This window comes from Coptis chinensis, chromosome 2 (genome assembly GCF_015680905.1).
Source record: "Coptis chinensis isolate HL-2020 chromosome 2, ASM1568090v1, whole genome shotgun sequence".
Lineage (NCBI taxonomy): Eukaryota > Viridiplantae > Streptophyta > Magnoliopsida > Ranunculales > Ranunculaceae > Coptis > Coptis chinensis.
Genome location: NC_141457.1, coordinates 87,813,453 through 87,829,674, shown reverse-complemented (window position 1 = coordinate 87,829,674; position 16,222 = coordinate 87,813,453). Strand labels below are relative to the sequence as shown.

At 36.3% G+C, this 16,222-nt stretch overlaps 2 protein-coding genes across 3 annotated transcripts; both read left to right on the top strand.

Annotated features, from left to right (window-relative positions):
• The first annotated feature begins 440 nt into the window (after positions 1 to 440).
• LOC147518646 (plant cysteine oxidase 5-like) lies at positions 441 to 4,540 on the top strand. Of its 2 annotated transcripts, none has more exons than XM_086590443.1 (6): positions 441 to 644; positions 786 to 943; positions 2,507 to 2,667; positions 2,821 to 2,968; positions 3,788 to 3,991; positions 4,094 to 4,540. In XM_086590443.1, the coding sequence occupies exons 2-6, from the start codon at positions 844 to 846 to the stop codon at positions 4,210 to 4,212; spliced, it is 732 nt and encodes a 243-aa protein (XP_086446569.1). In that variant the 5' UTR covers positions 441 to 644; positions 786 to 843; the 3' UTR covers positions 4,213 to 4,540. The 2 variants fall into 2 exon arrangements, with proteins under 2 accessions (XP_086446569.1, XP_086446570.1); XM_086590444.1 differs by having other exon boundaries at positions 498 to 644; positions 797 to 943.
• Positions 4,541 to 4,820: 280 nt separating this feature from the next.
• On the top strand, positions 4,821 to 8,308 carry LOC147518645 (Rab3 GTPase-activating protein non-catalytic subunit). The gene is made up of 8 exons (XM_086590442.1): positions 4,821 to 5,359; positions 5,453 to 5,596; positions 5,671 to 5,835; positions 6,224 to 6,285; positions 6,420 to 6,574; positions 7,187 to 7,335; positions 7,469 to 7,612; positions 7,845 to 8,308. The coding sequence occupies exons 1-8, from the start codon at positions 4,874 to 4,876 to the stop codon at positions 8,025 to 8,027; spliced, it is 1,488 nt and encodes a 495-aa protein (XP_086446568.1). The 5' UTR covers positions 4,821 to 4,873; the 3' UTR covers positions 8,028 to 8,308.
• The last annotated feature ends 7,914 nt before the right edge of the window (positions 8,309 to 16,222 follow it).

Genomic DNA, 16,222 nt, shown 5'->3' with positions numbered 1-16,222 from the left:
AGTGTCTGAGTGACGTTCCAAGAACCAAAAGACTCACGTGATACAAGTATACAATAGCATCAACCAAATAATATCCTAGAAGACAAAATGTAAGATAATATCTCAGTGCAAGTGTGCAACATGTGACAATGTTGTGCCATTCATTTGAAAAAGTTTGTTTATAAATCCCATACCTCCGTAAATATTCCAACGTAATGGAATATACCCCAAAATGTATTGATGCACGCGTATAGTACAGCACTGTGCATTGATGGCATACAATTCAAGGATTTGCAATGCACGATTGCAAAACCAGAAAAAGATTTTTAGCACTTGCACTGAATAATGTAATAGATTCCAATTCCCCCACAAAATCTTACAGAAAAAGTTCTTTCTAGGCAATGACTTAAAAATTCTCATTTCCCTATAATTATTATATTTTCTCTAAAATGAAATAGCCTAAGGTTAGTCACGTAAATTCGAGTTATAAATTAGCCAGACTAGCATAATTGATGAATGAACAGACAATCTCTTCAGGGGCTCTGCCACTGCCGAAAAAGGCCAAAGGCTTTATGGCCTTTCTGTAGAAGATCCTCTTCTCTCTCTGCCCAATTTTTTTTTCACCCGTTCCCCCCTCTCCTTATTCCTTATCCTACAAATAACCGGTACGTTACTTTACTCCCTCTCTCTTTACTTCTTGTATCCATTTCTGTTTTTATTTTTCTATTCCAAATTATAATTGTTCAATTATATATGTCTTGATTACTAATTCCAAGTAATTAACGTTAGTGGAATTTTAATTGTAGGACATTTGTAGATCGTAATCAGTTAGTGTTAGTTGGTTGTTGGTGAATTAATTACACTATGCCAGCTATACAAAGACTATATGAAGCATGCAGAGTATCCTTCTCTGGGAATGGACCATTGTCTGATGAATCTCTTGATAAAGTTCGCACAGTATTAGGTACGGTAAACGAACTTATTCTTGTCTCTAAAGTAGTTACCGAATTGCATGTCGTTGTTTTAGTTTATCAGTTGTTCTTTAAGATGTCGAATGATTATATTTTCTGTGTGTATCTGGAAATACATTTAGTTAAGCATTTATATATTGTGTTTTGTTTTGTTTTTTCAAACGAATTATCTAATTAAGTTAGTGTTTGATTTAACTGAAATAACTCTAGATCAATCAGTTTTTTTCCTTCACAGTCACAAATGTTTATCTTATTCTGGTGGATTTCATTACGTTGTGATGGTGATTTTTTGTTATGTGTCATAGGGTCATGGCCTGGTAGTCTGGTACTCAAACCTTTTTTCTTTTTCCCATTTTTTTGGGGGGGATGGGGGAGTTCTTGGAACCAATTCCCATCTTTACATTGAGAAGATGTTGAGGTGTTTCATGTCTGGGCCCTTTCTCCATTTGTGTAGTGTTACACTTGGGATGGACTTAATAAATGAACAAATACCTGGGTCATGGCTGCAATAGAATGGAGTATAGGGGCCTAGGGGGTTTCAACATAGTTATGAGAGTTTGTTTTAACAAATTTATTGTCATTGGAGTGTAAATGTTGATAGGTACAAAGCGAAACGGATTCCGTCTTAAAAACACAAGTGATTTGGAGGTTGCTTGCTTTCGTTATCATGGACAGGCATCCACTATTACTGGACGAATTGGTGGTATCTCTGTTGATTTTGTGAATTTGATGTGAAGATGTTGAGGTGTTTCATGTCTGGGCCCTTTCTCCATTTGTGTAGTGTTACACTTGGGATGGACTTAATAAATGAACAAATACCTGGGTCATGGCTGCAATAGAATGGAGTATAGGGGCCTAGGGGGTTTCAACATAGTTATGAGAGTTTGTTTTAACAAATTTATTGTCATTGGAGTGTAAATGTTGATAGGTACAAAGCGAAACGGATCCCATCTTACAAACACAAGTGATTTGGAGGTTGCTTGCTTTCGTTATCATGGAGACAGGCATCCACTATTACTGGACGAATTGGTGGTATCTCTGTTGATTTTGTGAATTTGATGCGTGAAACCAGTTCACACATTTAACATGTTGTTCATGAGTAGATTATGTGCAATATCTGTTGCATGTCTTCACACGTTTAACATCTAAATGAAATTCATTCTGGTTTTAGTTTTTATTTATTTTGTCGAGTCGAACTAGGTCTCTAAAAAGCTTTATATGATTTAGCAAGTTGTTTAAGATTCATTATTGTTATAGATACAGTTGGTCGAGTTCAACTAGAGCATCTAATATAGATTCCTTAATTTGCAAGTTTGTAGTACTAATAAAAGGATGAGTCATTTTTGTGTAATGGGCATCAAGGTGATTATTATTATTTATTCAACCATATTGTTTAATTCTCTAACTCAATTTAGATTACTCTCTTCTTCTTTCAAGGATCTTTGGATCCATTTTTCAAATCTATTCTTCCGCGCCATTAGAATTCCTTGTTATGGGAATACTTTGTCGCGATTGCTATTAAACCACATTTTGACAATACACTGTATGTATGACAGATAAAATCAAACCATCTGACGTGGGTTTGGATCAGGAGGCACAGTTGGTACGTGGATGGAGAGGTTCCAGCCAAGCTATTAATGGAAGGAGACGCAATGGGAACCTCCAGTATCTGCCAACAATCAAATATCTTCACTTGCACGAGTGTGATAGCTTCTCTGTAAGCATTCAAGTTCAGATCAGAGTTGCTAATTTAGTGTTCTGACTTGATTGTACTTTAATTCCAGTTTGTTTTTGAGTTGTTAGGATATTATGTAGGACGTATGGATTAATGAAGTGTTGGTATATGTTTGGGTTCTGCCCTCTTTTTCAGATAGGAATATTTTGTATGCCACCTTCATCGGTCATTCCACTTCACAATCATCCAGGAATGACTGTATTGAGCAAGCTCCTCTATGGTTCATTACATGTAAAATCATACGACTGGCTTGATTTGCCTGGGCCTGCTGATCCGTCGGAAGGTATGTTTCTCTTTATACATATTGTTAAAAACAAATGGAACGTAGCAATGGAACCTAGAGCAACAATAGTGTACTTGAGTGAGGATAGAATAGATGCTGTAGTACATTTCGGAGGCATAAACTCAAATTAAGCATTTATAAAAAGTGAAAAATGCTTATTGTTTATTTGTTGCCACTCTGTGAGGTGTGTCTTTATAAAGTTTCAGGCCCAAAGTGAAGACCTGAAATGAGGTCCTTAATTTAATTAATGACATATATGTATTGATGTTTAATATAGTCTTTTGAGATGTATATATTCAATCAATAGATGAAAACTGCAACCTGCTTCGAACAGAAACACAGAATGACGAGCATATGTTCCATAGCGAGGAAGAGAGAGGTACTGAGGGGGCAATATTACTATGATACTATTAACCTGACATATAATTTGGTATGTGTATAATGTGATTCTTTTCAATTTTATATGCCTCGAGTAATGATATTACTAAGCCAAAATTGACAAGTGCAACAGAATATTCTACTTAATGCTGATGGCGTAATTGTGACTTCAAAATTTTCTTATGTAGATTGTAAAATTTCCTGAATCATCAAAGTGGAATAAATGTCGTGTTATAAACTAATACCGGTATTTTATTACCTCTTGTTTTTTGTTTTGTTTTGTTTTTCCTTTTCTTTTCCCTATCTTATTTGTAGTTTCTTAGTTGGTTTTAATCTGGTTGAAAATTCACTGAAGATGCCTTTCAATCAAGGATATAATTTATGCTTGACTTGTTTATCTCATTGATATATTCTGATCTGTTAATTGGTGATGAGTTGCAGCACGACCTGCAAAGCTTGTAAAAAATGAGGAGATGTTGGCACCCTGTGGTACAACTGTTCTTTATCCTACGAGTGGAGGAAACATTCATTATTTCAAAGCCATAACTCCTTGCGCTCTCTTCGACATCCTCTCACCTCCTTATTCCTCAGAAGATGGACGCCACTGCTCTTATTTCCGCGAATCACCTAGAAAAGATCTACCGAGTAACTTTTAGTCTTCCAATTCCTTCAGTCTAATAATTATTAATGTGTTATTTGGTTATCCATTCTTTTCAACTGAATCATGGTCTGATAATTTTATTGAAGGTATTGATGACTCAAGTGGAGTAGACGCCTCTGAAGTAGCTTGGTTAGAAGAGTTTCAGCCGCCCGATAACTTTGTGGTTCGCAGAGGGCTATACAAGGGCCCAATCATTAGAGTTTGATGTTATCTTTTTTGGGCTGGGTGTACCATACCATTAATTGGACAGGCTCAGGTGGATACCGGTGTAAGGGTTGTGGATAACCACGACAAATAATAGCTCCTATCATGCAAGGCATTGGTTTGTACATAAATATATAATGGTGCATTTCTACGATTGAATTACCCACTCTCGACTGGTAGGACCAAAGTACTCCTGTCCCTTCGGTAGGTAATTAGGTCAGAATGAACTTTTTGTATCTCTGTGTGACTCAAGAGTTTCTTTACACTTTGCTATTCTTTCGATAAGAATGTTTAATCGTTTCAGTTCTATATAAATTCACTGTTCAGAATCGCTTGGTAAAGACAAGGCTGTTTGCAGGTATGTGTAATTGACTAGACTGGCAAAAGTTTCTTAAGATTGCCTTTAGCCAAGTTACTTGTAAGTCCTTAAATTTTCCAGGGTAGTCGTTGAATAAACAGCTAACTGAAGTTGGTCTTGTAAATTCTGTTAATCTTGTAACTGAAGTGTATTATAATACTGTAATTGAACTTTCAAGCTGCGTGAATGGGCAACAAACAAAGTCACGTGTCAATAACAAGTTCTACGGTCCGAAAGCGAAGTGCCGAAGTGAGTGTTAAATACTTAAATAGTTAAATGTACCAACGAAAGTTTGACATGATAAATGCCTTCGAAATATCACGACATTTTGAAGTTCTTTTCCCTACGCACCTTCACATATGATCTCTCTCTTTCCAAAAAGACGTCCCAGCACATTCTTCTCTCTCAAATCAATTTCTCTCTAAGCCAATGGACTAATAAAACTTCGATGGCAAGAAAAACCCATTTAACAGAAATAGGAAACATAACATGTGCAGAACTAACAGAATTCGGTGCTGGTAAAAAAGAAAATTGGTTATTAGAAAACCCAAATCTACTTACATCTCTCACCACTCATTCATTCGCTCTAGCTAACCGTTCTCTCATTCTAATCATAAACTATCACGAAAATCACGTGATCAAAAAAATTAAACCACTACTCACATCAATCGAAGGAGAGATCACAGCTATTGAATGGATTGTATTTGATGATGCACGTGTCATTTTAATTGGTACTTCAAATGGATATCTTTTGTTTTATTCATTAGATGGAGATCTCATTCATAAACAGGTATTGTATTATTATTGATTTAATTTACTTTTATTATTATTATTATTATTATTACAATTTTTTTTTTATGCCACGTCATTGAATAATATGTAGATTGTACATCCGGGGAATATACGAAGGTTAAGAGTCCGTGGAAATAAGTTGAACGGAAGTAGACATGATGATTTATCCACAACGGAGGAAGTTTGTGTTGTTATGCCAGGTGTAATTGCACGTTTTGATGGATCAGATATTAAGGTATATATTCATTTTAGAGTCATTGATGTACATTTATTTTACTGGTATTGGTCTGATATGCATTTTGGGTGTAGAGTTTGATTCAAAGGTGGTTTCGAGAAAGTCATTTGGACTTGAGACTGAAAAAGAGAGAAGATTATGGAAGATTACCACATCAGTTATGGAATGTTAGTAAGTATGGGTCTTGTTCTGATGCAGCAATTACTGGGATAATGCCTCCTCCATTGTTGGAAATTCAGGTGACATTTTTTGGTGAATTTGCATTTGCTTGTGGTTGTGTTACTTGTATATGATCTGGCATTAACTTGGAACCGTGTGCATTAGTGTGCATTAATGTAGTTATATGCTAAAAAGTAAAAATAAATTGCTTATAATGTAGTTGTATGTAAGTCTAGAGCTGTAGCGTGATGAATGAAAAAGTGTCCGGGTCCTATTGATAAAAATAAGGAATCGCTATTTTGAAATGTTGTATTTTCGTCCTGGGTCTTAAATAAATTTATGGAACTTCTTTCTTGTGCTGCGTTGCTTCCCCGTTTTTGACGCTATATGGTAGTTTGGATGGGTATAATGGAAACTTTCTGAAAGTTATTCTCGTATTTGAATTCAGCTGCTTTTATTGTTGGACAGTCAAGTGAACATTACTATTGTGCAGTTACCATTGGAGAGGATGCTGTTATTTCAGCATATAGGTAATAATATATACCGTCACTGATTTTATTTTTTACATCTGTCTCCCCTCATATGATAATTGATGTAGGACTTGATACCTATTTACATATTTCTAGCTTGATATTGTTCATCATTTGAGTTGCATTTATTACAGGCTTTCAGAAAACAGAAATAGGTCTATAGTTGGAGCTATTCTTTCAAAAGTTGTCCCTGCCGCATTTTCTACATTATCTTCTGTTTCGAAAATGATCTGGCGAAGTGAGAAAGACTCAAGCAACAAGGAAGTGAAACCACAGACTTTTGCTAAAGGTAATATCTTTTTTTTATCATCATTTTCCTTATTGTATTATATCTTGGTGGTACACCAATTGATATTTTCACTGTTAGGCATAATTTCATAGTAATTAATCTGTGTATATTTAATGTTACTATTCTGTGTTTACTGATATGAAAAGCAATATCAAGCAAAAGCAAAAAGAAAAAGAAAAAAAGGCATAACGTAATTAGAGCTCTATTTTGGTTGTTAAGGAGTAGGTCTCAGGAATTGATTTCCTTATATTTGTAGACTTTTATCTTACCTAATTACATTGTCATATAGCTGTTGTTCCACTTTTCTTTAACTCATAATAACCATGCATGTTTCTAACTTCTAACCATTTCCAGGTTTCATTCCATACAACCATGAACCATTATAGGTTAGAAGTAATATTATGATGTGAGCCATTGCTTTATATTCATGCTTAACTCCTACACTCAATGGAGCAACTAGATGAAAATGAATGAAGCACGGAGATGAAAATGATGCATGCTCAAACTTTTGATGTGCATGCTGCATCAAGTCATCAGAATATAAGAATTGTTCAGTTAAATCTATGACATAAATATTGTTGACTGATTTCTAGGCGGTGTAATTTCTGGCAGCGTCTTCCTTGACTTGTTTGAAAGATTACCCAAGAAAGGGAGAGAAGCTTACCCTCTCACCGGGTGGTACATTGGCTGCTATAACAGATTCACTTGGGCGTATTTTGTTATTAGACACTGAAGCACTCGTTGTTCAACGGATATGGAAGGTTATCTCACAAAACCAATAACAATAAACACAGACTACCGTTTTTCTTTTTTCTTTTTTCTTTTTTCTTTTTTTGCTTTGTTTTTGTTTTTTAAATTTAAATTGGACTTGGCTTGGCTTTTGAAATGGTGCAGGGATATCGTGATGCTCGCTGTCTTTTCATGGAGATGATAGTTGGAAGAGATACAGTATCATCAAGTACTACTTATCGCGAACAATCAAAAAGTGGTTATTATTTGTGTCTAGCTATTCTTGCACCTCGTAAAGGAATAGTGGAGGTATAATACTCTTACCCTTGCAGATTTAATGTTGCTTTTGCCATATACTACTGTTTGATGTCATTATTTGTTTTTTAAAAACGGAGTAGTGGCAATGCATAATTTTCTAACAGTGGCACCTTTCCGTTGATTTTTATATAACTTATCTTCATAAGACGATATGAGCTTCATAAGAGGTCTTAAAAATTGTGTACTTTCTGTTATGCTAATATCTTGATTGTTGTGAATGCAGGTGTGGCAGATGCGAATTGGTCCTCGTCTTCTAGTCATTCAGTGTGCTACAGGAAGCATGATTTTGCAACCTACCCCGAGGTTTGGATCCCTAATCGCTGAATCATCTTATGTGCCTCTGGAAGTTTTCTTGTTGAATGGAGACTCTGGTCAAATATCAGTTATAAACCGATCTCTGATTTGAGAATGTGCTTATTAATTTTTATAGGCAATTTATATTGGCTTATTTTACTGGTACCTTTTCCTTGATCACTTGGATTTTTCTCTTATACAACTGATAAATGGAGTTCATAACTCCTAATCCATCTGCCAGATGTCCAGATGTGCAGTTTTTCTAGTTGTTAATTCAACTAGCTATAGGAGGTATATGCTTCACGTGTCATATTGCTTGATAATGAATGTCATGAAAAACCTATAATAGTGCTCAGTACCTATTTTCGTGAATTATTAACTGGTTTTATTTCTGAGTGTTGTGTTGTGGTCTGGTGTGTGGTATTGTGTTGTATTGGAAGTCTCTATCCATGCCTGTAAAATGGTTATTGAACTTAGTTCTAGTCCAGATAATCAAATACAGTAGTTTTCTGAAAATGTTTTGGTAAAACAAAGTATATGATATAAATGCACCAGATCTGGAAGCAGCCTAATCCTTTTGGTCAGGCTTTGGCCATAGATGTGTTAAAGTTTACTTTGATTTATGTCAAACCTAAAGTAGAAAATCGAATCATTTCACCCATGGCCTTGTATTAGAATCTATTTGCCCTAGTGAGTCAAAGAATGTCTCATCCTTGCTAAGTGAATCCTCATAGTAGGGTGCCACTCCACGTAGTTTCCAATTTTGTAGGTACTTGAAATAATGAATATTTAAAACTTTTCAAGTTAAGCGTTCTGGTTCTCTCTCGCCTCGCCTCCCTCTCCATGCTATTGGTTATTGGGTCTCTAAGATATTATGTTTTTCCTTGTTTGCTACAATTAAGTTCTTGTGAGCTGAAATATCCGTGTGAAGCGAGTCTTGATGAATCAGATTCTTTGGTTTCGTTTCAATTGTACGATTGTACAATTCTTTGGTTTCTTAATGAATTAGTACAATTGTATCCTGGTGATTGAAGATCATGTCTAAAATAAATAATAGAAGATTGAAATAGAACAACACCACTTTGAATTGGGTTGTCTTCACTCTTCTACCCAACCAAGTTGAAGTGTTTCCCTAGAGATTCTAGGTTCTGACGATTCTTTGTTAGCATTTCCTTTCAAGCTTAGGAACTCCAGAGGTACCAAGGTGCTCAAACATTTGTGAAACAAGGGGTGTGTCTAGGCACGTTAGCCCTGGTTCAGTAGATCTCTCTCTCTCCCTGGTGATTGGCTTCCCTGTGCCTAGGGAATTTCAATGAGCCAAGTCACCATACTGTAGTAATGCACATTCCACAGATGGTCATAGAGAGATCTTGACTCGAGTGAAATATTTGGGTATGCAAGATAATGGTGGCGAAAACACAAGAAGCGAGAGTTTTCTGGCGTATGATATAGTCCTCATGTAGGTACGTCTTCCAATTGGGATGGAGGATAATAGAGGAATGAGATTTTGCTATTTGTCCGGAAAGATTCTTTCACAATTGGACTACAAGAACTTTTGAAATGACCCTGCGTGGGCATTGAGAAAGGTTATTTAGATCCTCAATTGTGCAAATGAGTAATTGGCTTAAGAGTTGTGTACCCCTTCCCGCATGAGGGGTGTTGGCGGATTATGTCAAATTTTCACAATTTAAATTTATTCCCCAACTGTAATATCACAAGATATGATAAATGGTTACGGATTCCATAATAAACTAATTGATTTTCCTTTATATATATCTTTGAATATTTCTCAACGGCTCAAAAATTTTGATTTTGCAATAATCTTTTGATATAGTTAAATATTATCAAATAAGTTGAAATTTTATAAAGGTGATTTTCATGGTTAGTTGAACACATCCACAAAAATCTAGGTTATAATTCACGTTGTAGGTAAAGTTGTAGGATATGGTATAAACTATAGTATAAAAAGTGTGGTAAACGAAACTTGCTCATATATATATATATAATCACAATGAGAAATATAAATGAAGAGGTTCAATAATAACTTACTCTCCTCTCTTTTTTAGCATATATATATATATATATAATCACAATGAGAAATACTTGCCATCTATGGCAGGAAAGTATAAATGAAGAGGTTCAATAATAACTTACCTTCCTTTTTTTTTTAGCAATTCTGTTTTAAATGAGATCAGTAACTCTTTATAATAATAATTATTCGGCATTCGCCATCATCATAACAAGAAAGGAGTTAGTGTTTGGCAATGACGCAACTTTGAGATAGCTCAAACAACTAGTTCTACACATAACTAGATCTACACGTGGTTGGTGGTGGTCGGAAGGTAGATAGGTGGAATATGGAAATGAAGGTATGTGAAGCTATAGGGGTTGCATTGAGGTACTAGGACTCGCTGTGGAGTGGTAAGGGTTTATGGGCTTTTGGATAGTAAGCAACGTTGCATGAAAGATACCCCTGATCGAGCATACATCATTGATTAATATGATCACAAATTAGAACATTCCCAATGCAGGTGACTTTGAAGGGAAATAGCGACTTGTCATTTTTATGAGCTAAAAACAATGGCCCAATGCAAGGGTGACTATGGAGGTGGTTCTTCACTAGGTAACAATGAGGGTAGCACTTGCTACTGAGATTACCACTGAGTTGTGAACTTCGGATGGAATCTTTTATTCCATTTCACATGTTTTTTCGATTTGTTTTTTTGGACAGGATCTTTCATTATGTGTCCCGCGTGTTTTTTAGATTTTTTTTTTCCAGACAAGTTGTTTCATTTTGTCCGACGTGTAATTTTTCGATATTGTTTTGTTTTTTACTTTTAGACGGAATAAAATATTTCGTCCAAATTTTTAAGTCATATTTGTATTGGACAACTCCTAGTAACTTCTGACTAAGAAGGTAACTATGAGAGGAAATAGTCCTATGTAGCACCTATGTGCAGGTAACAAGTTGTTGCTTACATTGAAATTGCTTTTAGAAGTACTCTTTCTAACCGAATCAACATTTTTCTTGAGTCCTATTACTGCCGGACCCCATATTGTGTTGGGCAGACCCAAAAAAAAAATGATTAAAAGTGTGATATTGGTCTTAAAAATTCTTTAAAAAAACAATTATTACAAGTGTGCCATTGGTCCCAAAAAGTTGAATTCGAAAACCGCAGTCCCCAAGCTTAAACAACTCGGCTACACCATTTGGACTTAGTCCCAAACAACTTGGCCACACCGTTTGGGACTTAGTCCAAACGATATGCCCACACCGGTCAAGAGGCCAAAAAACAGAACTTTATTTTTTTCAAAGTTCAAATCCCAAACGACATGGCCACACCGTTTGGGACTTAGTATAAACAGTGTGGCCATATCGTTGGAGATTTTTCAAAGTTCAAATCCCAAACGACATGGCCACACCGTTTGGAACTTAGTCCAAACGGTGTGGCCATATCGTTGGAGATTTTTCAAAGTTCAAATCCCAAACGACATGGCCACACCGTTTGGAACTTAGTCCAAACGGTGTGGCCATATCGTTGGAGACTTAGTCCAAACGGTGTTGTCATATCATTGGGGATTTTTCTAAGTCCAAATCTCAAACGACATGGCCACATCGTTTTGGACTCAGTCCAGACGGTGTGACCAGACTGTTTGGTGTGCACAACGAACGACCTAGCCGGGTCGTTTAAGTCTTACCCTGGTCGTTTAAGTTTGGGGTTTTCGAATTTCTAATTCAGTCACTGTATACATGCATATTCAGCCCTAGTCACGTGCATATTCAGCCGTAATGTTTAATGTTAGTGTTAGGATATAGTTTTCATAGTTTAAGATTTAGGATGGTGGAAGAGAAGAGAAGGGCTGAAAAAGAAAAATTCATGTTGATTTGGGAGATTGTCCAACACAAAACAATTTTTTTAGACCAATGGCACACTTGTAATAATTGTTTTTTTTAGACTTTTTGGGACTAATAGCACACTTATAATATTACTTATTTTTTTGTGGTCTGCCCAACACAATATGGGGTCCTGCAATAACAAATACTTTTTTCATTTGTAATACTTAGAAGATGAAACACAAGAGAAGAACACCTAAAGCATGTGACAATATACAGATTGTACTGAAGAAAAACGTTGCAACTTCAACTTGGCTACACTTTACTAGCCAGAAATTCAACTCCACCAAATTGGGGCTTTACATATTTTTCATTCCAGTTGGGTGGACTTTGAGCCTAAGAATTTAGTTTCTTCATTTTGAATCAAACGTTCAGGTGGTTACTAAAATTTTCTCCATATTTAACTCTAGTATGTTTTTCCAGTAAAACAAACCAAAGAAAAAGGTTCACTAAATTTGTTTGGTTTAGTTGCTGATCATAAAATTGGATGCAGAAGCGCAATTTTGAATATCATGATTCATGAATCACGGTCCCTCTTTTAACCTACTGGACAAGCCCATGAACCCAACATAGCCCATTTATATTGACTTAGTGAAGTTCGGCTGAGCATAAAAAAAAACATGGAATGGCCATAAGATCTTGGACGCTTAGAGTGAGCTAGTTGAAGATATGAAGTTCTCAACCCAAATATCTCGTTTCATTGGGTCGCTTCAAGTGATTCCTGAGGAATCATATTTATTGGACAATAGGGGATTTGGGCCTTGCTTTTTAGTTTTGGGTGATAACATTCTCACCCCCTCAACTCGATAACCTCTCCGCCTAAAAATCAAAATACATGATATATCCCTCATCTCTTCCAACCAACTTCTTCTTCCTTAGACATGAACATCATCTCTGAATTTGAAATTCAATTAAATGGTGACTTTGCCCACGTCACAATCCAAGCATGTTAATCAGCATAACACACACTTGTGCTAATCGGTTGTGACATTAGATATTGATGAAACCATGATTCAACTAAAATGTTTTTTTACTTGTTTAAGTAACACCAATTCCCTAAAAGTTGGCTAGCTAAATATATATTAATAGGTTTTCCTATAGTGCATCAATAGTACATAAATTCATTGTACAATAAAACACATATACTAAGATTATATGGAGTAGTTTTGAAGCAGTAGGGGGAAAATTGATAGATGAGTTGCTATTTTTGTCAAGTTCTTCGAGAATTTACACCAAGCAACAAAAAAAAAATCACAATTCAGATTTCAGACTCTATATAGTGCTGCAATTAATAAAAATTGATAGCAAAAATATATATAGAGAGAATGAGAAATTGGTTGTGATATGGTTATTGATGGAGGGGTATATAGGACATTTTGGTTTTGGGGCGGGATAATTATCAAGTTGAGGGGGTGAGAATATTAGCACTCTTGAGTTTTTACATCTCTGCATAGGCCAAAATGTGAAAGTCGCTTCCTAGTGTGACATTCTTCAACAGTGTAAGCATTTCAGCTCACTAATTTTGGATACGTAGAAAGTTTGCTCCTTAACTTGCCTAGTAAGTATTTGGAACAGGAACAAAGGTCTTGTATGATAACAAAGCATCGAATTTCTCCCAAATATGTTTTCTGATACGTAGAGCTGAAGCTAGAGAAGACTGCAAATCTAATGGCAGCATGCACAACTCTGTGGTTGAGGTTCAAATATTGGGTACTTTGAGGCTGCAACACAAGCTACGAAGAGCACCACAGATTCTTGAATGTTATTGGGCAATACCACTTTCGTGGGCAGATATCGTCAACCCGATATTCCAGCCCGTATATCGTGACTAATAAGAGATATCGATGTAATAATTGATATTTCGCAAATATAGTTTGTGTATTGCAGGTTTAAGGCGGGAAAAGGAGAAAGAAGAAGAGGATGGACATACGGCAGTTGATGATTGGACAAAACTAGCCTTACGACACTATATAAATACTGGAAGTGGGAGAAGTAGATTCATTCCAATTCATTATACAAAATCTGTAAACTTAGAACAAGAGAGAGAGAGAGAGAATGTTGTAGCCGATACTTTTATTCAAGGGTTAACTAGTATTACCCCCTTACTAGATGAGCCAATTAGGATTTCCCCCGACTAGATGGAGAAATTAGGGTCTCCCCCCTGAGTACACACCAAAAAAAACACGGTCAACCTAAGTTGACTTTTTTTTGTGTGTATTCAGGGGGGAGACCCTAATTTCCCCATCTAGTTGGGGTAAATCCTAATTGGCTCATCTAGTAGGGGGGTAATACTAAAAGATCCTTTATTCAATAACAAATTTCACTCGATTCAATCTTTATCATTTACCTTTAGCAATTCAATCTTATTGATCGTAGTTAGTTTCTCTGATCACTACATTGGCGCCGTCTGTGGTTCAAAGACAAAGATTGATTGTTTTGTCTTTCGTTTCTTTTTTTCTTTGATCGAATCCATTGATTGAAATCTTGATGATAAAGAGAAATTGTTGGTAAGGTTAGTGAAGGATTAAGGATCAAGAAAGAACATTCTTTTCTTGGTTTCTTTGAAGTTTTCAAATCTATTGTGAAGGAGTTGGAAAGAATTTGATAGGATCAGTGGAGAGTAGGAATTTGATTAAAGAGTTTTATCAAGATGCCTCCTAAATGAGCGACAGCAAGTAAAGCATTAATGGTTGAAGAAGCAAATACGTCTCAGGCAGTATCAAAGAATGCAGATCGAAGAACTAGACGGTTAGCAAGTAGACTGGTGGAAGAGGTGGATGAGATACGAGAGGAAGAAGTATCTTTGAGAGACTTGTTGAGAAGGATGAATGAGTTAGAAAAGCAAAATCAGATGTTAATGGCTGAGAATAAAACAATAAGGGAAGAGAAGGAGAAGCGTGCTGAAGACGCTATGTATGAGAAGGATGTCAAGGAGTCGAGTTCTGGAACTCCAGTAGTACGCAAGAGTCATCTCGAGTAGAGGAGAAAGAGTCATCTGGAAGAAATACAATCTGTAGCGAGACCGACACCGAAAATGGTGCAAGAAGAAGAAGGTAAAGCATTAGTCACAAAGGAGATGGTTCAGGAAATGATGTAGAAGCAATTAGGAGACCAACTGTTGGAAAAGGTCTCGGCATCGATAAGAAAGATGGCAGATGATGTCGGTAGAAATCCATTAAAAAGGGAGATAGAAAGAGCCTCGTTACCTCCGAAGTTCAAAAATCCAAAATTGAGCCAATATGAAGGAGCTACTGACCCCATGGACCATCTTTTTAGTTATCGACATCAGTTCTCGATATATCAGGGCACCGAATATTGGGATACTAAACTATGTCGATCATTTTCGTCAAGCTTGAAAAGGAAAGCATTAAAGTGGTTTTGCACAATTCTAGAGGGATCCATTTCATGCTTCAGAGAGATTGAAGAAAGGTTCCTCACTAATTACGGTCACCAGATGGTGAAGCCAAAGCAAGTGTCAACTTTATTCCAATTGAAGCAAGCGAAGAAGGAGTCATTAAAAGATTTCTTAACAAGGTTCAAGGCTGAAACGCAGGTAGTAGAAAGATTGGATGAATCAGAAATGACAGCTGTCATAGCTTTTCAAGCTGGGGTAATACCAGGATCTTATATGCATAAGTATTTGTTGAGGAAAGAGGTGAAAACATTGCAAGAGTTGTATGATAAGGTGGATAGAGATATCATAGTAGAGGAGGGGTTGAGAGCCGCCACTGTGCAAACAGTATTACAAGTCACCGATGCGGGGAAGAAAGATAAGGATAATAATGATCGATATGAAAGTCGAGACTCCTTGAGGTCAGATAACAAAAGACCTCAGGAGCATTATACAAATCGAGAAAATCAGCCACAACAGCGAAGAAAGTATGACAGAATATTGAAAGAGGAGCTCAATCCTAGCAATTTCATAGCTCTCAATTCCACACCAGAAGATATTTTGTGGAGGATAGCAAATGAAGAATTTGTGATGTGGCCAAAATATACTCTTAGGGAAATGAAAGGAAAGCCTTATTGTCAATTTCACAAGATCGAGAACCATGAGACTAATAGGTGTCTCTAATTATTTAAAGAGATAGACAGGCTAATGAAAGATGGGAAGCTGAGAGAGTTTTGTACTGATGTTAGACTTGCAGAGACAGCGACCATAAGGGAGAAGCCATTAGGCGTAATAAATATGATTTACAAGGGGGAAATTTCTCAGAAAAAGATTTTTCGAGATAAGATAAGGAAGATCTCGACAGTCAAAGAAGTGCTCGAGGTCAATATCGAACCAGTACCAGTGAGTTAGCAACTAATATTAGCTAGCATTCCTGGGGCAATCATGTTCGTACCGGAGGACTTGTCTAAGGTAATGTTACCACATGATAATGCATTACTAATCATTTTGCGTATTTCGG